This window comes from Camelus ferus, chromosome 21 (assembly GCF_009834535.1).
Source record: "Camelus ferus isolate YT-003-E chromosome 21, BCGSAC_Cfer_1.0, whole genome shotgun sequence".
Classification (NCBI taxonomy): Eukaryota; Metazoa; Chordata; class Mammalia; order Artiodactyla; family Camelidae; genus Camelus; species Camelus ferus.
This window is the reverse complement of record NC_045716.1, coordinates 6,552,842-6,579,548: the sequence shown is the minus strand read 5'-3', so window position 1 is coordinate 6,579,548 and position 26,707 is coordinate 6,552,842. Positions and strand designations below refer to the sequence as shown.

Genomic DNA, 26,707 nt, shown 5'->3' with positions numbered 1-26,707 from the left:
GCAAATAATAATTATTGTGCCTCATAGTGTATAAAACCGGTATTGAATTCAATAACTTGGGCATCCAAAAGTTCTAGAAGCCTATACGTCTAGATGATGGGGCATCTATACTTTCAGTTTATTTTTGCCTAATTCGTCCCTCATTTAATTAGGATAGGCCTGAACAGGAGTCTTCTGGCAATTTCGACTCCATCAATTGTATTATAAAGGACTGTTTCTTTAATAAAAAGAAAAGGTGGAATGTTTCTTCAGTTTTCTTGTGAGACCCTAAAATGGATCCTTGCTTGGTACACGGAAGTCAGAGACGTTGCATTGTACCTCTTGGCAGCGCACGTGATAACTAACACATTGCTTTCCATGTAGTTGGTTGTCATTAAAAAGAGTTTCCTTGAAGAGGAAAAAGTGTTGGATGTTTGTCTGGTTGTAGTTGGTCTTCCCCAAAGTCTAGGCCATCATGTCTGGAACTTTCATGGTTGATCTGGACCGAGGATCAGCCTTATAAACCTTGGTCTGATCGGGGTCCATTGAGATGAGGTGAGGTCCAGTGCTCTCGACAAAAGCCATATCCGTTCCACTTTTCATTCATTGAGGGGAAATTTTAAGTGCCTGTTATGTGTCAGGTAATATGCTAGGTACAGGGGATAAATGATGAGCCAAAATGAGTCATGTTGTAGCCTTTGTGGAACTTAGAGACCAGTAGGGGACACAGACCTTGATCAGTGATCCAAACAGGTTTGTAAAATTGTAGTTGGCAAATGTGAGGAATAAAAGGGACACGATGTTACAGGTGGCTGGAGTGGGGAATCTGACTGACCCTGATGGAGAGATTCAAGGAAAGCTTCCTGAAAGGGTTGGCCTGAGTAAGAGGTGGTTAGGTGAACGGGGCCCCCAGGCAGAGACAGCGCGAGGAGCAAGGGCCCCGGGGTTGAAGGGCATTATTCTGGTCTGGGTCCTTCAAGGAGGCCTGCACAGCTGGTGCCCCGAGCAGGGTAGAACGTGCCAGGCTGGAGAGGTGGGTGGGGCCAGGCTGTTCGTAGCTTTGTTGGTTATACTGATAGGCTTTAAAATATATATCTAAAGAGTGATGGGAAGCCATTGAATGATTGATGTGTTTTGGGGTGGAGAGTAAGGAGGTTTATTCGTTTTCCATAGCAGCATAACAAATTACCACAAATCTAATGGCTCAAACCAACTCGCATTAATTATTTCACGGTTTGCATGAGTCAGGAAGCTGAGCGTGACTTAGCCAGATCCTTTGCTCTGGATCTCACAAGCCTGCAGTCAAGGCATGGACCGGGATGTGTTGTCACCTGGACGCTCAACTAGGGGAGAGTCCACTTCCAGGCTCTTTTCAGCCTGTGGACAGAATGTATTTCCTTGAAATTCTAGGGCACAGGGCCCCAGTTTCTTCCTGGCTGTCAGCTGGAGGCTGCCCTGAGGTCCTCGAGGCAGTCCTCGGGTCCCTGCCCCGTGGCCCTCCGCAGAGGCAGTTCATAGCCTGGGCTGTTGGCTTGTCCAAGGCCACTGGAGAATCTCGGTCTCCAGTCTGTTAAGATGAAGTCTTATATAATGTCACGTAACCGTGAGAGGGACGGCCCATCACTTTGCTGCATTCTACTGGTTAGAAGTGAATTATAGATCCTCTCTATACTCGAGGGGAGGGAATTATACAAGGGCCTGACTCACTGGGGGCCATCTTAGGGAATGTCTACTGCAGGAGGGGAAAGTGATGGCACGTTCAGGTATGAGGCATTGTGCAGAGTGTGTTGAAAAGTCCAGGTGAGACATGATAGTTTAAGGTGGTGGCAGTGAGACCAAGGCTTATGTTTAAGTCTGAGCGTTATTTTAGAGGTCAGATTGATGGAACTTAGTGGTGACTTACGCTTTAGGGGCAAGGAAGAGGCAGATGTCAGAAATGACCAGTTGGTTTCTATTGAATAAACAGATCAGTGGCACTAAACATTGTCTATTCATTAAAATCCATTGGGAGGCTTTTAAAGAAATACCCACTCTAGAACCTGACTCCAGGTGGCATTTTTAATTTTTTCTTATTTTTAATTGAAATATAGTCGGTTTACAATGTTGTATTAGTTTCTGGTGTACAGCAAAGTGATTCAGTTATATATATATATATATTCTTTTTCAGATTCTTTTCCCTTATAGGTTACTACAAGATAGTGAATATAGACCCCTGAGCTAAACAGTGGGACCTTGTGTTTATCTGTCTTATACATAGTATGACATTGGTATTTTTTAAAAGTTTCTCCAGAAATTTTCAATAGGTGCCCAGGACTGAGAACCACCAGACTAGGTGGATTACTTTTCCCTCCACTCTGATAGGAAACCACTTAGGATCATGAGGCTGGTTTTGCGGATGCTGAATCTGAGGAAGTTCTGAGACATCCAGTTAAAGTGCTCGGTTAGTTTGTACACCAGTCACACGAGCTCAGGGGGGAGGCCTGGGCTAGAGGCATGAATTTCACGTGATCCGTGGGTGACCGCTTCGGGTAACCCCGAAAGGGGCTGAGGCAGAGCACACAGTGAGAAGGGATAAAGGCCTGGGGCTGAGCTCTGAGGAACTCCAACATTCAGTGACTTGGTGTAGGAGTGTGAGTGTACAAGGCGTGGCCACAGAGAAAGCAGGAAAAAACAGAGTGTGGGGTCAAGGACGTCAAGAGCAGAGAACGTTTATGAAAGAGGCAGTGGTCAGTGATGTCAAATGAACTTAGAGATGTAGGCTGGGGGACTCTAAGTGCCTGACTCTGTCCCCAGAAAAGGATGTCAGAAAGCTTTAATTACTTTTAATTGAATCCCCAAACCAGCATCTACAAACTTTTTCTCCTTTTTCCTCATTACAAAGATAATGAGTGTAAAATGTAGAAAATTTAGAAAGAGCAGATTAAACCAACGAAAGAAAGTTTAACTACCCATAAACCTACCAACCAGTGATGACCACAGTTTGTATAAATCTGTGTCCTTGGAGTTCTTTTTAAATCAGTTAGACATTATTTTAAACAGAATAACAACTTGCATACTGCTTTATAACTGGTATTTGTCACTCAATGTATCCTAAGCAATTTTCCATGTCATTAAATATTCTTACGTAGTGTACTTTCGAACAATTACATTAGATTGAATTGTATAGAAATGCCATCATTTGCTCAAGCAGTCTATTGTTTGACATTTAGGTTGTTTTGATTTTTCCACTAGTATAGAAAACACCTTATGAAACATAAGACGTAATTGCGGATGTGAGGGGTCAAGAAAACACTCAAAGATTGAGATCTAATATAGGAATAAGACACAAGTAAAGGTTGGCCTCATTCTACTCTCATGAGTAGAGAATGTGGCCCAGATCTGGAACTAACTCAGGCTTAAACAACGCACATCCACTGCGGGAAGACGGCTGGCAGAGAGAAAGAAGTCTAGAGCTAACAGGGCCAGGCCAGCTCCGTTCTTCTCCCAAATGCACAGTCCAAACAATTCCTGGTGAGGACTTCTCTGTGCGAGGTCTTCCCCTGTGTGTGGTAGCCAGCCTTCAAGTCGGCCGTCCGTGACTCCCAGTGCTGGCGTCCACACCCCTGTATAACCCCCTCCTTCAGGGCATCAGGCTTGGTCTACACAAGCAGGAAGCACAGCAGAAATGAGGGTGTGCGACTTCCAAGGCAAGGTCACAAACATCATCACAGCCTTTGCCTTGCTTGCTTTTGGATCACTTGCTCTGAGGGAAGCCAGCTTCCGTATTGTGAGGACATTCATGCTGCCCATGGAGAGATCTAGAGACCTCCAGCCAAACAGCCAGCACCAGCCAACAGGCCAGCCTCGAGAATGGCCCAATTTAGACATGGACCTTCGATCCCCAGTCAGACCCTCAGATGCCTGTAGCCTCAGCTGACATCATGACCACAATCTCACGAGAGCCCCAGAGCCAGAACCACCCGAATTCCTGGCCCACAAAAGTTGTGTGAGGTACTAAATGCTTTACTATTGTCTTCAGCCACTTGGTTTTTGATAACTTGTTACATAGAACTAGATAATTAATATACTTTGGGCATATAAATGGCGCTGTCTCTCTCCCAGTCGCCAACCCATAAACACTTTGTAGCTGGATCTTCGTGCATATCTTCAGACTAATTGTCCAGATGTAGACTTGCTAGATCAAAGGAAATGCAGAATTCCGGTGTCATATGATTAAGTCTTGAATGTGCTGTTTTTGACATCATGCCACTGGGTCCAGCCGTCACTGCTCTTGCCCTATTCACACACTTGCCTGCAGAACCGTGTCTTTGTTCTCTGCATGGAGAGCGCAGGGCTGGAGCAGGAGGAAGGACAGAAAAATGACAGGAGTCCCCAAAGGTTGAGAGGAAACTTGATGGGTCCTAGGGTGAGTGCTGACTTTTTTGAAGGGTCGCCTTTGTACGTATATCAGAAGGATACGTGTTTATGAATGCTCAGTGTGTCAGCATCGACAGAGGAAGCTTTCTGCACTGGCAGAAGAATTTGGTGTGTTAGACAGAAATGCACTGATAGATGGAAATTCCAAATTCCTGGAAAGAAGAAGAAAGACAGATGCAGAGACCAGGAAAAAGATGCATGGAGCGAAGAGAGAGGAGGCAAGAATAAAAGAAACAAAGAGCCCCAGAGCAGTAGATAAGACATATGGTGTTCGAGTTAGAGGAAGACGTAACTACCGCAGGAGAGGGAGATTTCAGCTAATGATCCCACCCGTAGCAAGCTGCTCCCGTTTATGGGCAGGAAGCGATAAAGTTCCAGCGGCAGCAGCCTCGTGCTTTTCAAGGCCTAATTTTAGACTGCTCCTGATAATGCCCCAGGAGCTGCTAGGTCTGAATTAAAAACTCCAGGTCCCTCCCTCCCCCTTTTCTAAATAAAGGGTTATTGATTTACTAATGGCCTTTATATCCTGCTGAAAACAGCCCTGTAGAAGAAGAAAGATGTTAGCCAGGGCTGGAGTGGCTAACAGCTTGGAAACACCAAGGTCGCAGGTGGGCAGGTAGACAGAAGACAGGCTGTGAGAAAAGCCAGCACCTGAGACGAAGGGAGGGTAGGAATGCAGGGTGGGAAGGGGCTTGGAAGGGGAACAGCGGGCAGCTGAGCGGAAGTGTTGCCCTAGGATGCGGATGCGGAAGGACAGGCATGTGAGAGTCCTGTGCCGATAATGGTGTCCCTCAGATCAGTATTGGAACCAGAGGTTTGTCAGAGGAGTAGGGTGCAATCCAGGGTCTCTGGGCTGAGTGGCAAAGACCTGCCTCGATCCTGACCCCGGATCTCCACCAACGGGCTGCATAACCCTACACATTGTAACCGCACCTTGGACCCTGGTCCTTCCTTTGTGAAACGAGGGGCCTTTCTTTCTACAAGCCTAGAATTCCAGATATCAGTTGCTAATGTGGTAGCCATCTTCCTGGGATTTTTGTCTACCTGTATCCTTTACAGTTTTTTTTTTTTTTTCTGGTTGGTTCCTTTCCCCCACTCCCTCAAGAAGGCTGGTTCCCAGGGCTGAGGGTGAGAACAGGCCCACGCTGAGTGGGTGGAGGATGGCAGGAAGTGAGGGGACTGGATCAGGATGCTGTATTTGGAGGAGGAGGCAGGAGAAGCAAGAGAAAGCAAAAATACAGACGCATGGGGACAGACAAGTCAGGCAGAGGGGCAGGCCGTGCCAAAGGCTGCGGAGAGGTCAAGGTGATGAGGGAGACACGAGCCGAGGAAGGTAGAACGGAGTGGTTGCAGCCCGGACGCTGGGTCCAGACAGCCAACCCCAGCCATAAAACGCTGGCACCTTGAGAAATTACTTCATCTCCTTAGCTCCTAATTTCCCCAACCATAAAAAGAGAATAACAGGAGAACGCGATGCTATTTATCGTCCTGCGAATCAAATGAGACAGTGTCTGTAAAGCAGTGAGCCCAGCATGTGGCACCCAGTTATTACTCAGTAAGTAGTAGCCACAGGTACTAAAAGGTCTCTCTGGCTTGGAGATGGAGAAGTTGTGACGGGTTTGCAGAAGTCAAGCTTAATCACGTTTGTGGGATGGGGGGCTGGGCTGTATATGCATAGGTTCAAGAATTGTGTTGAGACAGTCTGGCGAGGGAGAGTTTTCTGTCTCTGAAATAGATTAAACAAGCAAAAATGGGAAGAGAAGTATTTTATGACGGGCGCTTACTGTCCGCTCTCCTAGTCTTGTAGCAGGCGCACCCTGCTAACTGCTGATCACTGCCCCTCAGAGAAGTGTCTCCCAGGTGCTAATCTATAAACAGTGTGCATTACCCTCTGGCTCCCCCTCCACAACTTTCTATATTTGCATCAGAGCCGCACGTGTTCTCACCCTGGCAAGCCACCTCAGGGAACTCTGCTCTTGGGGTGTGTCGATGATACCCAGAAATGTCCTTCATGATCGGACAAATGTCCCTTTTTTCTTTGCCCTTTGAGTATTTTCTTGCGCATGTTCCCTACTTCTGGACAACTGTGCTGTATCACAGAAAGGGAGGCTTAATTGTCATCTGGGAGGTTAAGAGGAAACACAGGACATGGCAGGGCCCCAGGTGTGGCTGACCACACAGGTTGTGTTCTGCTCAACAATGCAGAATGCTGTTCACTTAGACTACAAGGTGAGTGGTGTCTCTTGGGGTTGTGCAAGGACAGTTTGAACCGTAGTATGGGTTGGCCCTTTTGGAGAAGGTAGAGTTCCAAGTCAGGATGGAAAAAAGAACCAAAACATAAGAACTGGGAGCATCTTTAATTGAAACTTCAGGGGACAATGAGCACAGAAAGCATATGGGTAATCGCTCCCCAGGCCTTCCAAGCCAGCTGCGATGTCAGGAGGGCAGTTTCAGCCTTTGGAGATAGCTCATTAGGGCAGAGAGTGAGGATGGATGGGACGAGACAGAAAGCCCTGTCCTGCTGAATCACCAGTGCCAGTTCCAAGAGCTGCCCGGGCCATCCCCACGGGCTGCCTGGCTAAGGACTGAGCAAACACGAGGCTACAGAGCTGGCAGAGTGTCAGGGGTGGTGGGGCCAGATGAGAGCTGAAGGAGCGACATCTGTGAATGAATGTGATGAATCATCTCTGTTTCAGCTAAACCCCAGCTCCGCCTCCCACAAGTGGAGCAACCAAGGGTGAGGCACTGAGATGGTTGGAGAGGAAAGGATTGTCCGACCAGCTGTTCTAATTGGTGGTTGAAGCTCTCGAGTCAGAACAGCTAAGACTCAGATCTCGTTCAGTCCAATAGATGATGAGAAAAATGGAGACAAAAGTTCTCCTAATGACTTACTCTCATTTTTTTTTTAATTAGAAAGAAGATTTCTTTTTTCTGATTACAGAAACAATGCATTGTTTTTTTTAGAAAATTTGGAAATCCACAGCATCTTCACAAAGGCAATAAAATATATCCGTAATTGCATCACTTGGCAACAATTATCAATATAAATTCACTTGCAACACTCTTCTCTCAGGAGAGCAGGGCACTTTGCAAACATTTTCTAATTCATTCTACAGTGCAGGTGTGTGAGGGTTGGTTGGAAGTGAGTAGTGCTTCCTGTTATGGTCACCACAGGGAAGTCAAAATAGCAAAGTCACCGACTTGTTTGGTCTCTGTGATGGCAATGTTTTCTGTCCACCGTTTCCAGCCTCAAATAATAAAACATAACCTGAATGATTCACAGTTGTTCGCTGCTTCTCAGTTGTAAAGAGCTTTCCCTTGTGCCGCCGTCTTCTAGGTACCTTCCATATTTGTTCACCTACGTTCTAGTTCAGAGGCAGCCATGATTTAAGAGAGATTAACTGAGTAGTTGGAGGTAGAAAACCAGGAGCCAGGACTTCCGATCCCTTTACTTGTGGAGAACCATGCTTCACTCCAAATCTTCATGCTTAAGTCAGCAAAATGAAAAGAGTACACTGCTCCTTATACAGCTGTAGTGTGTCTGCGTCGATGGAAATGCTGTAAATAAGCATTGTGCACGCACAGGGTGCACAGGAGCAGATGATTTGTGGACCTGTCCAGCCGTGTGTTGTCCAGTATGGTGGCCACGAGCCACGTGGGGCTGCTGAGCACTTCACAGTGTGGCTTCTGCAACTAAGAAATGGTTTTTAAATTTTATTTAATTTTAATTAATTCAAATTTTAAAACTTATACTCAATTTAGTTCTTGGAAAAAATTGAAGTATGCTTAGAATAATGTGTGTATGTGAATTTTTTCAACTGTAAATTACTTCAAATCTAAATGCAGAATCCAGTCTTTCTGATGAAAAATTAGTGTCTACGTTGAGATGTGCTGTAAGTGTTAAAATATACTGCAGATTTCAGACTCAGTGTGAAAAAAACACAAAATATCTTGATAATAATTTTCTTATAGTAATTATATCTTCAGATGAAAATATTTTGGATTCATTAGATTAAATAAAGTATATTATTAAAATTAATTGCATCTATTTTATTTTACCTTTTGAATGTGGCTGCTAATAAATTTAAAATACTTATGTAGTTTGCATATTTTTATTGGATACAGCTACCTGTAGCAGATTCCCAGCTATATCTTCTAAGCCATGAGCAATGAGGGTCTGTCTTAAACCTATTTATTATTCTATTTTGTCTGAAAGGCTGAAAAATTGTACTCTATCCTGGAATTTGACACAACCTTGTAAAATGACTATAACTCAATAAAAAATGTTGAAAAAAAAAGAAAAAAGAAAAACCAACAAACTATTAGACATCTCTCCTTCAGTTCAATAGACAGGCATATTTTAGAACCATGGATTGGTAAATGGCATAAATGTCAATGTTAGAACCACTAGGGTTTCAGTGTGGGCTGCATGTATAACAATGTATGATTTTCTGTTTCTTTTTTCTTTTTACTTTAGAATAATTTCAGGCTCATAGGAAAGGTATATAAGAGTAGAAAGAACTTCCATATACTTTTACCCAGAGTCCCCATTCAGGTGCTTACAACTGACCCAGTAAAGTCTTCTTTAACAGAAGCTCCAGCCCAGGATTGCACGTTGCATGGAGTTGTCGCCTCTCTTCAGTGCCCTTCCATCTGAAACAGTTAGCTCCTCAGTTCTTCTCGGACCTTTATGATCTTAAAATTTTTGAAGGTTACAGGTTTGGTATTTGTAGGATGGCCCTCAATTTAGGTTTGTCTGATGTTTCCTCATGTTGAGTTCAGGCTGTGAATTTTGGGCTAGAATATCATGGAAGTGATGCTGTGATCTTGCTAGGTGCTGTCAGCTGCATGTGACTTCCATTTGTCTAATTTCTGACGATGTTAACTTTGACCACTTGAGTTAGATGACGGCTGTCAGGTTTGTCCACTGTAAAGTTATTTTTTTCTTGAGACTTGAGACGTCTGAGTTATTTTATCTTGAGACTATGAAATACCCCATTCTTCACCAAATGTTACCTCCTAGTTTGGCACTGATTTATGTTTCTTGCCTGAATGGATTATAACTGTGATAATCCCTAAAATATAATTTTCTAATTCTATTGTTTTTCTACATTATTAGAAATTATTATTCTAAATTATTATTGTTCTTTACTCAATTATAAATTATTATTTTTTCTACATCCATTTTTCTGTATATATATAAATGACTTTCTAATTCCATTATTTTCAACACTTATTAGACATTTTATTCTACATTATTATTGATTATATAATCAATTATAAATTATTATTTTTCTATACATATTATATAAATATAATATGGCCTCTTGGATCTTTATTTTATTTAAAGAACGATAATCCATTACTACCATTATTTATTCTGACATTCAGATTGTCCCTGGATTCACGAGAGGAAGCCTTTCAAGGGAGCTTTTTGTCCTTTTGACAGGCACCCATCATTCTTTGGGTATTTTTTAATCTGGTGGTTTACTTGACTGGCTTATACTGCCTTATAAGAGCTCATTCTAAATTTTTCAGGAAATTTGAAAGTCATTGATACTTACAATCAAGCATGTTGGGAGAATTGATTTACACCATAGAAAATGGCAAATGCTACAACCAGAACTTTTTCCTCCAAAGATCTAGTTTGTTAGAAATTTGCCAGCACATCAATGTTTCTGCCATGAAAAGATGTTCCAGGGTCATCTTATTCCTTAACTGCCACAGGCTTGTATTCACCTACTTCTCCAAGGATCCTTGATTCCTTCTAGTGGAGAATTAGAAACCAAGATCTTGAAGCTAGGTGAATGCTAGTGGACACACTTGGGTGAACAGAACTGGGAAAGACTGCTTTGTGTGTGTGTGTGTGTGTGTGTGTGTGTGTGTATACACTAGGAAATGTATGCATTATATACATTATAATATGCATTATATACACTTTAATTTTAAATAAACATTTTATTTTGGAATAATTTTAGATTCCCAGAAAAATCAGAACACAGGTTTCCTGTGTATTCTTCACCGCAGCTTCCCCCAATTTTAATATCTTATGTAACCGTGGTACATTTATCAAAACTAAGAAGTTAATATTGGTGTAATACTATTCACTAAACTATAAACTATTTAGATTTCATCAGTTTTTTCCACTAATATCTTTTTTCTGTTCCAGAATCCAATCCAGAGTATCATATTGTATTTAGTGCTTACACACACACACTATCTGTCCGTCTATCTATCCATTTCTTTCAAAGAAACCCAAATCCAAAATCTTTCCATCTCTCTATCCCTCTATTTATCTACCTGTATTTAGAACCATGAGTTCAAACCTCTAATCTCAAGGCCACACCACAGGGTTTATTCTAGCTTTTGTACTTTCCGTATTTGTATCTTCCTTGACCATGAGAAACTTAGCTCCTATTATCCTTATTGACTTATTGGCTAGATCCCTGTACGTAACCGCTTTTTTTTTATTCCACTGGGCTGTTGCCCCTTTCAACCCACTTACATCACATGGATTCAGACCCTTCCTAGGTCACCCCCTCACACAGGCCTGCCTATTGGCTTTTTGACTGAATTAGGCAGGAGGGTAGGAAAGAACATTGGAATTTATTCAAGTTTCTTAATCTCTTAGAATCTCATTTTCCTTTATTAATTGCTCAGGGATTAATAATATTGTACCACTTTACTGTTGTTATTGTTGTCAAGGACGAATTAAGCATGAAGCAGGGATCCTAGAAGGAGGGACTATGGAATTGAGTAATTTTGGTCTTTGCCACCGTGATGAGTGTTGGCAAACTAGATATGCATGAAAAATGTACCTAAAAAGTTGGTCTTCTATTATTCAGAGATATTTTATGAGTCTGGGCTTATTAGAAATTATTGGCATAAGTCAGAGCTTCTCAACCTTAGCAGTACGGATGTTTGGGGCCAGAGAATTGTTGTAAGGAGCTGTCCTATGCCTTATAGGACATTTAAAAGATGCCTGGCTTACCCCCCTAGAAGTAGCACCCCTCTCCAAGTCATTAACAGCAAAAATTTCTCTAGAAATTGACAGAGATCCCCTGGTGTCAAAATCATACACACAGACAGACACGCAGACCAGCTGGGATGGACTGGAGTAAATGGTTGGCTTTGTCTTAACTACATTCTCTGTTACCATGTTTGAGGAATGGAATCTGTGATTTAATTTAAAAAATTTTTAACAGTTACTTTATAGTATTTTTTCCAAAGATTTGGACTGAAAAATCAATGACGCAATTCAAAATTAGGCTGAAAATAATTTAATCTCCATTTTGATTTGGAAGTTGCTGATTCGAGCCTCAGTTACGACTGAGTTGTGGACATTTGCAAATCCTGGCCAGCACAGAGTCCTCCTAATGTGGCTTTGGCTAAGTATAGCTTGCCGTGAGAAAATTACAGCAAGGATTTGCTTTTCTCTCAAAGAAATCCAAGCACTACCTTCTAGTTTTTTCTCCTCTAGTCTCCTTCATGCATTTTATATTCTAGCTAAATGGAATGTTCTTTGTCCAGTAAACATTAGTTGGAATAATGAGTAGATATTTATTAACTTTCCTAAAAGGAAGGAAGTGGGAAACTTATTACCACATCGTACAAAGGGTTTAATTTGTCAAAAATGGCTCAAGTAGTCAGTAACAGTGTGAGCCGGAATGAAGTGTGAATTAAGATTTTTAAAGAGTTTCTCCGGTTCTTCCATTGAAGTCTCTGAAACCTTTTTGCACAAGGATTTCCAGCTAGTGTCCAAATCACTGCAGTCTCTCTGTCTACAGTTCCACCTCTGAGTGGAGGAAGAGCTTGCTGTTAAAAGAACTGGAGAGAAACACACAAAACAAACAAAATCGGCAACAACATAGCAACTACATAAATTCAAAATGATCAACACAAGTAAAAACCTTAACTCCTCAGGATGACATGGAAGAGGCCTGAACTTCAAAACACCTTCATTTTGCACCACCCTCTAGAATGGGGTTTTGGTGACCCAGGCGGGGCGGAGCGAGCTGCATCCACACAAAGGATTACATGGCAATAAGCCTTCTCAGCTGAAGATGGAAGGAGAGCAAGTGCCCAGTAAACTCTTGCAGGTGCTGACTTCAGTGCAGGAACACCAGCCGCTGGTAACCTGCCATTGTTAATTTAAGAGATTGCTAATATACAAGGAACCTGAAGAAATCATTGTAAAGGAAGGCAGGTCATTTGGCTCAAGACCTGAAGAGGGGACTCACAGTGATGGAGAAGCTTGCTCTCCATCAAACAGCCTTTCCAAACAACAAGTGGATCTCAGACCATACTTTTAGAAATGGTGCCCTGAGGCCATCAGTTCCAAAAGGTTGACAGTGATTTCCTCGTCTGCCTGGTAACCTCCGAGTTGGCTCTTATCACCACCCCGTACACAGTACACCCAACACAGCAAACTTACAATTGCACCCACTTTTCCTCCTCACGCCACCCTCCCCCCGGCTGCCCGCCAGTACCAGGCAAAAGGCCACTGGGGAGAAAAGTCGCCTTCATCAAAACACAAACAACCCAGAAACCACTTAGGTTTGGGTTTCTTGGACGACGCTACAGAAAGGGATAATGATCCTTTCTCAGTGTACTTATTGGCATTCATTGAGCAGCCAATAGTTTATTTTAGCTAGAGTTTGTGATGTAGCATCTATATTTAATTCCACAAGCTGTGGGGCAACTCAGATATTTACAAACACAATCCCGGAAACAATGTTGTTTGCTGGTCACAGCTGCATCTGTAACATCTCCGGAGCTCTGTGCTGTTTGGCAGAGCTCAGGGCATTATCATTTTACATTCTGGTCTGTGCCAAGGTCCCAATAGGGCAGAGCTTGGGCTAAGAGTTCAGATTCAGTGACAGGCATGGCCGAAAGCCAAGAGCGAGAGTAACGGTGAGGGCTGTGGGTCAGGAGGGAGAGCTGCTCGTCAGCCCCGCCGCGGGACTGTAGCCTGCACAGTGATGAGCAGTTTCTGTGTGGTTGGCTGAGGTTTCTTTTGGCTTCCCAGGTCTGAGAGAAACACTTAAACTCTCCTAAACAGGGGCTGGCTCTGCTGGGAAGTGAGCTGGGAGCTTCAGCATTGGAAGCCAGACAGTGGGAAGGAGGCAGGAACAGAGAAGGTTTCCTCTGTGGAGGATGGAACCAGCTGTGTGCCAGGGGTTGCGGAAGGATGACGAAGCCAGCTTCACTAGCTGGACCCTGAGGGGGTGGCTGGGTATAGCCGGGGCAGGGGCCAAGTGGCATGATTCCGGCAAGCTTGGTAACAGAATACATAGAGAGGGAAATATATATAATTAGCTGGTGGGACAATTCAGAATTAGACAAAGGGGCAGGCAATTCTGGGAGGTCTGTCTCCTACAACAGGATGTCGGGAGCTGAGAGCAGAGGATTCCAGAGCCAGTAAGGATGCAAGCCCCTTACGCCTTAGATGCCCACTCTGAGACTGGGCAGGAAGGAGGGGCTGGGGAACTTGGGCACAGGCTCAGTTGGGTTTGGGGGTCTAGGGGAAGAGGACTGTAACTCAGGGGCACACAGGACAGCAACGTTTGTAATTTTTCCACCAGGAGGACCCAGACTGGGGGAATGTGTCTGACCTTATGGTTTTTAAGACAGTACACATGAACTATAACTGGCATCTCATAAGGCCACGCTGACAGGCCATCTAAACAGGAGCCACACAACTTCCCCCAAAACAGAAGGCTTAAGTGTCTTTGTCCAAGGCAGGAAATTGATTTTAGATGAATCTTGCCTTTGTACCTCAAGATTCTAGACTTTTCATCAATCCGTGAACATTTTTGTAAAATGAGAGTGACCTAGAGGAATTGAGGCTAACCTGTGACCACAGGTCCCTTATCAGAGCCTGTGGATCTGAGGTTAATCGGCCATTTGGATTGTCTTAAGAGCTTTCTTGGGAGATCATTGGCTTCTCTATTCTCAAGTTTCCTCCTCTGTTAAATGGGCATAATAACAGCAAACAACATCAGCTTCCTAGGGTTTTATGAGAATCAAATGAGCCAATGAATGGGAAGTTTTTAGATCAGTGTCTGGCACATAATATCTGATGTCTAAACATAACTGGAGATGATGATGATGGTAGCTCTGGAACTCTTGGGTTCTGGCTTCTGAAAGTTTGAATTTCCTACTGACATGTGAAATAAAGACAAGATGTGCTCTAGGCTTAGTGTTGAGAGACCCAGGTTCAAGTCCTGGTTTTGCCCCAAATCAGTGGCGTGACCTGGAAAGACTCATGGCACCCCTGAGGCTCTGCGTTCTTTCATCTGTTGAACAGCGTGAAGGGGATTCCGTCACTGGCTGGTGCTGGAGAGTTATATCAAAGTCTCCTTCAGGGGCTTCTGAAATATTCCAGAATACATACATACACCCACATTCAAGATACTAGTTATTTCTCTCTTTCCTTCCCTCCTTGTCTCCAGACCTCTCCTCCCCACACCAGACACACGCACCACACCCACTCCACTGCTGAGATCCACTGGGCCAGGGACGCTCCAGGATCTTACCCCTTGCCCCCAGTTCCGTGACCTGATCAGGTGGAAATTAGTCAGGGACCAAAGTGACCAAGTAGTCAACACAGAGGCTATCTTCTTGGAGAAAATGAGTCTCCGAGATGTGATGGGCAGATACAGACTCACAGAGAGCAGAGGAAGGCAGGAGTCAGCACAATGGTGGGGCCCACAGCCAGGCTGTCAGGGGTCACATGACATAGGCCACAGCTAAAGACAAAAGGCCTGCCCACGTCTGCAGTCATTAACGACGGAGGGTGTGACAGGAGGACGTGGGGTCACTCGGAGTGACCTGAAGAGGCCCCCAGGGGGCTAATGAGGACACATTCTGAGCAGAGGCTTTACCTCCTCAGGCTCCTTACCTGTAAACAAGAACAGCAGCAAAACAAACCAAAAGCCCACGTTGCACGAGGTGGTTGGTGCCTATGGACTCTTTCCGGGCTTTAAGAACCGACGTTGAAGCGTTGGAGGAAGGGACAGTGAACGTACTCACTCAGCACAGGCCGGGCGCTTCTTAGGGCTTTACAGACACTAACGCATTTAACCCCCACGCCCTGTGAGGAGACGCTTTTATGATCACTCTTCTTCCTAACAGAAGAGGAAGCTGAGGCCTCAAAGTGGAGCCAGCATGGGAAGCCAGGCGCTCTGGCTCCATGGTCCATGCCCCTGGCGCCTCCACTACCCAGCGGCTGGTGGGGGTCACGGTGCCTGGCAGAGGAAGGCAGGTGTGTTCTCAGGGCCGCAAGTTGCTGCAGGGGTTTCATGATGAAGGAGTGTAATGAAAATGGTTTTGAGGAAGGTTAGTCTGCATGGAGATCAGGTTTGAAAGGCTTTGAAGTGTGCAAATGTTCCCGTAGAGGTTCTGTTTGATCTGCAGTGCCGTCTTCCTCTTTTCTGGAGACCCCCGTGACCTCAAGGGAAGCCCTGGGCCCTGGGGGGTGGGGTGGGGCCATATCCTGGTCTGTACACCGTGGCCTGGGCTTTATTGGGCAAGGCTCTGGGCAAGCTTGTCAGCCCGTCTCCCCAAAGAAAGTGCCAAGGATGCCCGGCAGGCAGTTCTGAAGCCTGTCACTGACAAATGAACCCCGTCTTTGATGAGTGAAGGGCTGGCTATCACACAGCAGAAACCTATAGATCTGGGGCCCTGAGGGGATGGAACGTATGAGGGCTGCTGCCACTAAAGCTTAGTGTGTGTTTGGGAGGGTGTGGGGGGTGGGAGGGAGGAGACAGAATATTACTCTTTTAAGCTCATTATTGGATTGTCAAGTCCTACATTCTGTTCATGCTCCCTGAGGGCCAGTCTATCTTGTTCATCAGATTTACCACCATCACCTAAAACAGTCCTAGTGCACAGAAACTGTCTGATGGACAGAGGTGAAGGAGGGTGAGGAGAGCTGAGTTATAGGTTTTGGAGACAGGATACCTGAGTTTCCCTTCTGCTTTCTTGTGGAATGATCTCTCCAGCAAGTCCTTTCACCTGTCCACGTGCCTCTCCTGTTTGAAGCCTAGCAGTGGGGAAATGCATCAAGTGTGCCTTGCTAGTTCCATGCCACTTCTGGGGGTGACACTGAAGGTCATATCCCAGAGCCTGGGGAGGCTGGTGACAGTCGGGGTGTAACATCTGCCCGGGTGCACGCAGAGAACGATTGCACTGCTGGAGCTCTCTGAAGCGCAACCAGGAGCACATTATAGGGGTAAAAGTGCCGTGGTTAGGGTCTGCTGAGACTGGCAGGTCATCCCAACAAGAGAGGAGAATAAAAGTTAGTAATCTGAACGGATAGCACGCCATATCTACCCTCCCCTTTAGGAATCCTCACCCCAGAATGTCCTGTCATTTCTCCTGTCTCCCGTCCCTTTCTAGCCAAAGCAGGAGGTTTCACATCAAGACGTTGTGGGTGACAAGAACAAATAGCCCTTTCTGTGGGTTTTTACCACTGACACCCTCAGACTTCTTCAAGAAAACGTCTCTTCAATAGAGTTGACCAATTAACCATGCAAATGGCTTGAAAACTTATTTAATGTCACTGCCTAATCACTTTAATAAATGTCACTGCTCCAACAGGCAAGGATTTCTGCTTTATCCCTCACTTCTCGTATGCTTGACTCCCTTTCTAAAACACAGAGCTCCTCCCCAAAAAGACTAAAATCTCAATGCCTCTTCCCTTCTATTTGTGCCCCCTTTATGTGCATAGCATTAAGGAATTTCAGCATTGGGCGGGACCATAGGGGTCATCTTACCTCTTCAATCATCTGACTGATGACCAAAGAGAGGGAAGGGACTTGCTCTCAAGGTTACTGACTTGAAAGTCGTGAAGCCTGCATGTTTGTATAGCTGTAGGTCATGTAAATAGCGCAGTGATTTGTGAATATTGTGGGATGTAGAGAAATCAGACCTGGATCTGCCCCTGACAGTCAGGACCTTGGGCAACTCACTGATTTATTCCCGGCCTCAGTGTTCTCATCTGTTAAAAGGGAACCTAAAATCTGGGAAACAAAGATTAAGTGCCATTTTATTATCTGTGCTCCATTAGCAGCAACTCCCACACAAATATAAAATGATAGACAACTTATGGTTACCAGGGGGGAAGAGGGTGGGAAGGGATAAATTGGGAGTTCAAGATTTGAAGATACTAACTACTATATATAAAACAGATAAACAACAGGTTTCTACTGTACAGCACAGGGAACTATATTCAACATCTTGTAGTAACCTATAATGAAAAAAAATATGAAAATAAACATGTATGTATATGTATGACTAAAACATTATGCTGTACACCAGAAATTGACACAGCATTGTAAACTGACTATACCTCAATTTAAAAAAAAGTTAAAAAAAAAGATAAAGGCCGGTATTTATTAATGACAATTTTGTTAATCATAATACTAATTTCATATCGGTTTCTCCTTTTCTTCTGGTCTCTAACCATAGCTTAGCCATGTCCTTACCTCCTCCAACACGTTATCTCTCCTCTGCACAATAATTTTCAAAGAGAAAACTCTACTTCTATCTCACTTGCCCAGACCGAGCACATGAGCAGCTGGTGCCCCAAATCCCAGTGGCTCTGTTGACACAGCTCGCACACGTGGAGATGGAGCAGGAGGGCTGGGTGATGATCTCGGAGTGGTGGAGGTCTGATCCATAAAATCTCTTCCATTTTGAAGACAGAGCTGCCTACTGCTCATGTGACTTTGTCTACCCTTGACTTTTTCTGTTGACAAAACTGGAGCCCATTGAATTCATGGCTTAATTAACAGGTCTGAGCTAACAGACAAAGGAAAACCCAGAACTTACTGTACGTACCTTTGGTCCAAAGCTAATTTATTATTCGTGCAGATGTAAAGCTCCGTCTTGAGTGTGGTCTAAGTAAATGAAATTATTTGGCTTTCACAAGTAAATTTAGAATTCTTTCCACAAGGAGCTAGCTTAGCCATGACCTTAATACACTCACATGTAACCCGAAGGTTTACTTTCACAGCCAGTCTCAGGACCGAAGAACTACGTGGAGGCGGTATGGGAAAGGCGCTAATTGTTTTAACCTGATGAACATTAGCGTTACCAGCAGAAGTCAGGAGAATCTAAATAGTTCAAATTTTTTTGAATTTCTTTTTTTTAATTTTACATTATTTTTTTAAATTCTTACTTTTTATTGAAGTGCAGTCAGTTCACAGTGTTAGTTTCATATGCACAGCAAAGCGATTCAGTTATACATATACATATATATATATATTTTTCAGATTCTTTTCCATTACAGCTCATTACAAGAATTGAATATGGTTCCCTGTGCTACACAGTACGTCTGTGTTGTTTAGTTTATATATAGTAATGTGTGTCTATTAATCCCAAACTCCTAATCTATCCCTCCCCACCGCCTTTCTCCCCTGGTAACCACAGTTTGTTTTCTATGTCTGTGAGTCTATTTCTGTAAACGGTAAACATTTGCTGGACAGGTTGCTGTTACAAAGTTTCTAGTGACATTATTTGTGGAGAATAAGTAGGAAATGGCCAAAAGCTATTCTCCTTAAAAACTCTAATTTTTACACAACTGTCAATGCAGCAATTATTTTGTCTTTTTTTTTTTTTTTTAAGGTGAAGGAACAAGTTCTAGGGGTTTTATTTTTAATGAAAATTTTGAAACCTCTTTAAAACTTTTCTTACTTAGAAAGAGATTTTTTTTTTTTAGTCAAAATGTCTTCAGATCCTGAAGAAAACCAGTGAAATGGAAACCACGTGATCCCGAGGCCAGGTTTTTCAGAGGAGCCGTCAGCACAGAATTCAGGCGTTCTTGCTGTGCTCAGCAGACCCGGCCCGGCAATCAAAACCATTTGATGCTAAAGCTGATACTCCTATATAACCAGGAAGGTTCCAGCACATTGTGAGCCCTGAAAAAGCATGATTGCAAACAAAGAATGACAAGCACACGCTGACTTAATATAGCTCGCTTCTTTCAGAGAGCACACAGCTTTTCATACACATGCTCTCACCTGTCCTTAGAAAACTCTCGAGTAGCAGGGGAGGGGTGGCTACCACCTCTGTGTTACAGCACAGGCCACCAAGAGGTTCAGTGGCTGGGCCAAGGCCACACGTTGTCACCAGCTCACAGTGATCCCTCCATGAAACCCACGGAACTGATTCATCACTTATTTTTTTAATTGAAATATAGTTTATTTACAGTATTGTGTTAGTTTCTGGTATACAGCATAGTGATTCAGTTATACATATATATTCTTTCCCATTATGGGTTATTATAAGATATTGAATACATTTCCTGTGCTATACAGTAGGGCCTTGTTATTTATCTATTTTATGTAGTTTGCATCTGCTAATCCCAAACTCTCAATTTATCCCTCTCCTCCTTTCCCCTTTGGTCACCATAAGTTTATTTTCTATGTCGGTGAGTCTGTGTTTTGTAAAAAAAAATTTCATTTTTATAATTTTTTAAGTTTCACATATAGGTGATATCATATATTTGTCTTTCTCTGTCTGACTTACTTCACTTAGTGTAATAATCCCTAGGTCTATCCATGTTGCTGCAAATAGTATTATTTCATTTTTTATGACTGAGTAGTATTCCACTGTATAAGTATACCACAACTTCTTTATCTAGTCATCTGTTAATGGACATTTAGGTTGTTTCCATGTCTTGACTACTGCAAATAGTGCTGCTATGAATATTGGGGTGCATGTATCTTTTTGAATCAGTGTTTTCTCCTGTTATATGGCCAGGAGTGGGATTGCTGGGTCACATGGTAAGTCTATTTTCAATTTTTTAAGGAACTTCCATACTGTTCTCCATAATGGCTGCACCAAATTACATTCCCACCAACAGTGTAGGAGGGTTCCCTTTTCTCCATACCCTCTCCAGCATTCATCATTTGTGATTCATCACTTATTTTTGAAGACTATGTGTGAATGTTGGAATCTTTTGTAAAAACAAAGACCTGGCCTCTGAACTTGAGAGGGTTCATTATCTAGGCAAGGGTGATGTAGTATGACTCAGGGGAGGTGATCAGATTTAGGGGATATGATCATTATCATTCTGCTCAAGAAATTGCCACACTGGCTTTCTCTCATGCCAAGAATAACTGCTAGTCTTCTTCGGGAAGCACTGAGAGCCCTCACCAGGCCAGAATTTGTGCAGAATAGGAGAGAAGTATCATTGTCTTCTACGTGCCTGTATTATCTTTTGATTGCTGTGTAAAAGATTATGACAAACTTACACATAAAGCAATACCAATTCACTTGCAGTTTCTATGGGTCAGGAGTCCAGGTACAGGTTAGCTGGGTCCTCTGCTCAGGGTCTCACCAGACAGAAATCAAGGTGCCAGTCAGGGAAGCAATTCTAATCTGGGGCTCAGGATTCTCTTCCAGGCCCCTGGGGTTGTTGGCAGAATTGGTTTTCTTGTGGTGGACGGCTGAGGTTCCTGTTTCCTTACTGGCTGTCGATTGGGAATTGCATTCAGTTCCTAGAGGCCACCCGCAGTCTCTTGCTGGAAGCAGGGCTCCCATAGGCCATACACAGTATGGCTGTTTGCTTTCTTCCAGGCCAGCCGAAGCCTGCCTCTCTGACACTTCACCTTCTTTTAGAGGCTCACCTGATTAGGCCAGGCTCACCCAAGATACTTTTCCTTTTGATTAACTCAAAGCCAGCTTATTAGTAACCTGATCATGGGAGGAGTATCCCATTATATTCACAGCTCCTGCTTGTACTCAAGGAGAGGGGATTAGATAGGCCATGCACAAAAGGGCTCAGGAATCTTGTGGACCATTTTAGAAACCTGCATTCTGCGTCCTTCCCTCTGGGTCAGTGCTTGTCCACCTTACTGTGTTTGCTGCCTTGGCCTGCTGTGGCAAGCAGCCCCAGTCTCCAAAATAGGCTTCCATCATTATGCCTTTAAATGCACAATGATATTTTATAAGAGGAATTAATCTCAAACAGTAGGTAGCGTTTCAGACAATGCAATGAGCACTTGCTTTCTGAATATGAAAGCAGAGTGTCTGGCACTTAGGAGTCCTTCATTTATGTTTCTCAAGCAATGGATGCATGGATGATTAAATGAGAAATATTTTGGGCATCCTCGTCAGATTACGTGCCATAAAAAGAATGCCTACCCTCCACGTGCAAGGCTGATTCCTCCTTTTAGTTCATAGCTCTTTTTTCCTCTGGTTTAAAAGTAATGCCTACTTCTTATAAAAATACTTGGGAATGTTTTTTCCTTCTTTTTTTTTTATATTTAATATTTTAATCCATCTGGAACTAATTTCCCAATATTATGTATAAATAGTCCATCCCCTACCCGCTAGTTGTTTTGTTTCATTAATCTGCCGCCCACTTCCTGTGCGGTATCACCCAGTTAGTTATTGGAATTTTATAACAGGTTTTAAGATGCGGGTGGGCAGGTGTTGCCTCATCATTATTCTTCCTTCCGCCCCTCTCTCCCCCAGCTCATTAAGCTCAGGTCTGTCTTGCTGCCTGCTCTTGTGCCTTAGTCAGCAAAGCATTCTTTGGCAAAGTCTGGACATGGAACCAGATCTAGGTTCATATTCTGCATTTGCATCTTCCTAGCTCAACGCCTCTGAGTTTCAGGGAAATGGAAACGTGCAATAATAATGCTAACAGTATAAACTTACTGTGAGAAGTAACCAGGGGGCAACTTCTAAGAATCACCCGGCACATAGTAGGTGGTCAGTGGAGTGGAGGAGTGACTCTGAAGGTCTAGGCGCTCAGGCTGCTGTCGCTCCATCCTTACCAGAAGACCCCGCAACTCTTTTGAAAGCATCTTGTACAAATGCCGAGGCTCGGATCTCTCAGACTCAGGCCAGGTGTTAGGCGGGGAGTGCCCAGGATTAATCTTGGCTGCAGCCTCTTCACGTTGGGGTTCACGTTGGTCCAGGGGCAGTCTGGTGGTGAACTGGAGCCATTCCAGGGTGCCCTGGGAGCCTGCGGAGCTGGTGTGAGTCAAAAGCTGAAGCCCACTTTACCTGACCTTCCAGGAGTCTGGGAGTGCCGGGGAATTGCTTTATCCCCAGGGAGCCCATCTCCGGACTTTGGCAGCCAGAGAAAGTCCTCAGAGCCACAAGTTACAGGTGTTGGGGACTGGAAGTCATTCTAGCACACGCCGGTTGGTACAGGTGAGGGGAGATGGGCGAGACTCTGACAAAATGGGTTGCACATTGAAGACAGAAGGGAGTGTGATTGCAAGAACCCCCACAGGATTGAGTTGGCCCTGTGCATCTGCCCACAGGTTTATTAAGGTGACTAGTCATCCTCAGAGAAGTGCGGGCACTGGAAATCCAAGGCCTGTGGTGAGTTGCAGGCAGCCAGGTGTTTTGAAATCCAAAGTCTGACTTCTTTCCTGGCACCTTCCCTCCAACTCAGAGAGGGCAGGGCAGGAATGCACTCATCCATTCCTTCAGGAAGGGTCTTTGAAGGCCTACTGTGTGCTCCCAGGAGCTAGGAGAGGAGGATACACAGCTTTTATGCTACACAGTGAGGAGAAAGAGAGCATGACGGGTATCCGTGTGTTTGGGGGTCTGCTCTCTGATGACAGCAATAGGGCAATCTGCTTTCTCATTCTAACACCATCCCTGCGTGGCTTTTTGTAAAAGAACGGGTTAGATGTTCAAAGCTAGAAAGGGTCTTAGACATAATCTAGTCCAGTCTCTTTACTTTCTCTAAGCATTAACTAAACCCAGAGACGGGATGTGATTTGCCCAAGCTCACCCAGCTTCATAGCAGTGAGAGAACGTCACTCCTCTGCCCACAATTCACCATCCGAAAAACTGGGGTTGTTATTTGCCTCCCATCAAGTTTCTAGGACAGCACACCACCCGTGAGGCTGTTTCTGAAGCACAGTGAACATTCCTGAGAGAGGAAGACAGAAGTGGGTGGTGTTAGGTCTACACAGGACACAAGGAAGAAACACACTGTAAGGGTTAAGGATTAGACGATCTGAGTTCAGAAGTCTGCTCTCTACTTAAAAGCTGCATGAGCTTAAGCAACTTTCTTCATCTCTAAACCTCATCTTCTCTCATCTGTAAAATGATGACAATGCTGTTTCCTGTAGGATTTTTTTTTAGTTGAGCTATAGTCAGTTTACAATGTTGTGTTAATTTCTGGTGTACAGCATAGTGATTCATTTATACATGTACTTACGTATTTCTTTTCACATTATTTTTCATTATAGGCCATTGCAAGGTACTGGATATAGTTCTCTGTGCCATACAGTAGAAACTTGTTGTTTATCTGTTTTATATATAGTAGTCAGTATCTGCAAATCCCGAACTACCAATTTATCCCTTTCCACTCCCTTTCCCCTCTAGTAACCGTAAGTTTGTTTTCTATGTGAGTCTGTCTCTGTTTTGTAAATAAGTTCATTTGTGTCCTTTTAATTTTTTTAGATTCCACATGTAAGTGATACCATGGGATATTTTTCTTTCTCTTTCTAGCTAATTTCACTTAAAATGGTGATTGTTTTAAGAATTAAGTGAAATATACATCAACTCTTAGCTCAATGCCTAGAACGAAGATGTGTTACTCAAAGATTTGGAGAATGGGTCCTGCCCGCGTGCTTTGATGTTCACAGGCCCTGGGGGTCAGAACGGGGTGTGCAACTGACATGTCCGTGTTGTGCTTTTCAGTTCCAGGAGCCCTGGAGGAGCGGCTCAGAGCGGGAGAGGGTGGCGAGAGAATGAAGAAACCAACCTCCCGGGAGAAGCATGAGGTGGCAGTGCGGCACTCGGTTTAGAGGGCTCCGGCCGGCGGCGGCCCCGTGGGCAACCCTGCTGGCCCTGGGCCTCCCCGGTTGGGTGCTGGCTGTCTCGGCCACGGCGGCCGCTGTGGTCCCCGAGCATCGTGCCTCCCCCGCCGGCCAGCCGCCCCTGGACTGGCTGCTCACAGACCGGGGCCCCTTCCACCGCGCGCAGGAGTATGCCGACTTCGTGGAGCGCTACCGCCAGGGTTTCACCACGAGGTACAGGATCTACAGGTGAGTGGGGCTTCCCCGGGAACCCAACCTGGGTGTGTGCTCGCGGCCCCACCCGCCCAGCCAGCTGGCAGGCCACAGACCGCATAGCGGAGGGGCCGCAGGCGGGGAGAGTAAGCCTGCCATGTTGGCTTTTTAAAAAAAAAGAAAGAAGAAAACACATGCAAGCTGGAAAACCTGCTGATGCCTCCTGGGGAACTTAGCAAAAGGGTTTCTATTTATAGGTTGTGCTGCTTATAAATTGAGGACAAATCAGGCGGCATCGAGTCAGCATGTGGCCCGCACTGCTGCGGGAGGTCAGAGTCAAATGCTGGGGCCAAGTTTTAACTAATGGGTGAGGTACTTTTATGAGTTGTAATTACCTAGACATGTAAATGAAGGAAGGGCAGCCCCAGCTCCTGCCTTAGAGGTGCGGGGAGCCCAGCAGGGGCAGGGACGGGCCTGCCCTTCACCACGGTCAGCACCACAGCCTCCGGGGGCCTTGTGCATGCGAATGGGCTGGCCCTTCCCTGCCCCTCAGGCTCGTCCTCAGGTGCATCAGAGCTGAAAGTCAAACATGGGACCTGTCTGGTCCACCTGAGGAGGGGTGAAGCAGGCACAGATTCCTGGCTGCTGGACCAGCACTTCCAAAGCAAAAAGCTCCTCAAAACCCCAACCTCGGGCAACCCAGCGAACCTCAGGGCTCTCTCAAGTGCACCCTGAGTTCAAACTTCCCTTTCATCCCTCTGCCCATTCGCCCCCTTAGCATCACCCCCACTTTCTCTTTACTTTGACTGTAGTCTTCAGACAATCCTGGGAGCTTTGCTGGAATTTTTTTCTTTTATCAAAGACATTCATTTTCTGATTACAGATTAATTTCTAATACAAGAGAGAGACACACACAAAGAGGAGGAATATATGAAAAAGGAGGGGGGTGCTGCGGGAGGAGAGAATATACGAAAAGTACAAAGAGAAACAAGGCTGGAAAGTCACCTATTCTTTTAGCACCTAGAGGTTGCTATTGCTAACCTTGGGCCCATGCGTTCCTAGTCATACGAATGTGCTAAATGTTTCAGCCCTTTTGCTAGACCCAGCACTTTACATGCCTTACGTACGTGAGCTCATTTAATGCTCCTGACAATCCTCTGTTGGAAGAACAATTATTCTCCCCTTTTTCAACATGAGGAAATTGGGGTCCAGAGACATTAAGGAACTTGCTAAGGGGCACAGAGCAAATAGTGAAGGCAGAATTAGCTCCCAAGTGGTCAGACTCCAGAGTCTAGGTTCTTAAATATACTTAAAGAAATTATATTTTTCTGTTTCTGAGAGTTGTTTTTTTTTTTTTTAACTTCTGCAGTAACCGTGCAGTCCATTTAGTTTAGAACAGGCTCTCAGAAATAAGGTTTTCAGGTTTTAAGGTATTTAGCACCGGGAGATTCCCAGGGTAAGGGCAGCTGTTTACAGAGGCCATTCTGCTGGTACATGGATCCCACACACCGATGCAGACAAAGGGCCAAGACGAGGTATTTGAAGGGCTGGTGCTTCATGGGTGCAGAGGTATGTAGTCACAAAATCCTGCTCTCAGGAATAGCCTGCCCTCCTTTCAGGCCATTTCTTTCCAATCTGGCCTTAGAAGGGATTGCGGTTCACACTGTCTGCTTCAGTGGCTCTGGTCCCTGCTCTCCTCCAAAGACTAGAGTGGAAATTCACACAGGGCCACTGAGGCAGAGAGCAGCCAGCTCAGGCTGGGAGTGGCTGAGCTAACACCTGCTCCGGCACAAGTAGGCAGACAGAAGAGGTTACCTCGACTCTCAGTACATGTATAAGACACTAGACTGCGTCCCACAAATTTTCCATAAGGCACATTCCAGGTGATGTTCCTCTTTATCCAAGAATTTCTTTTTCCATCTCCCCCCACCCCCCCAAAAAAAGAGAGAGAGAGAGAGAACATCCACCCTAGAATGTATTTAAGTAGTGAATCCTTTCAGTCCAGGAAAACAAGATTGAACTTACCTCAGACTGTTTATCCCAGATCTTTCAAAAACACTGTTATCACCAAAATATATATATATTTAAAGTATATTGGAACTAAAACGTTGGGCTGGGAATCCCAACACCACTGTTCACATCAAAGGGCTATTGGGGGTGAAGCACCAGTTTCCTTCTCCCCTCAATAGGTTTTTCTTCTCATCAAGCCCCAGCCCCAAGCCTGGCAGCCCCCAAATGCCTGAGCAGCCGCTTGGAGCTAGCCCATGGGGAGTGTCTGTAATCACTGTGCGCCGACCACCGTTCTATCAGGCAGTAAT

The 26,707-nt window shown here is 44.6% G+C and overlaps 1 protein-coding gene across 2 annotated transcripts in view; it reads left to right on the top strand.

Moving 5' to 3' along the window:
• BRINP2 (BMP/retinoic acid inducible neural specific 2) overlaps positions 1-26,707 on the top strand; it is a 108,694-nt gene that overhangs the window by 34,339 nt on the left and 47,648 nt on the right. For both annotated transcript variants that reach the window (XM_032463679.1, XM_032463678.1), the window contains exon 2: positions 24,079-24,425. In XM_032463679.1, coding sequence (XP_032319570.1) covers positions 24,157-24,425 — 269 coding nt within the window. In that variant the 5' untranslated portion in view covers positions 24,079-24,156. The remainder of the gene's footprint in view (positions 1-24,078; positions 24,426-26,707) is intronic.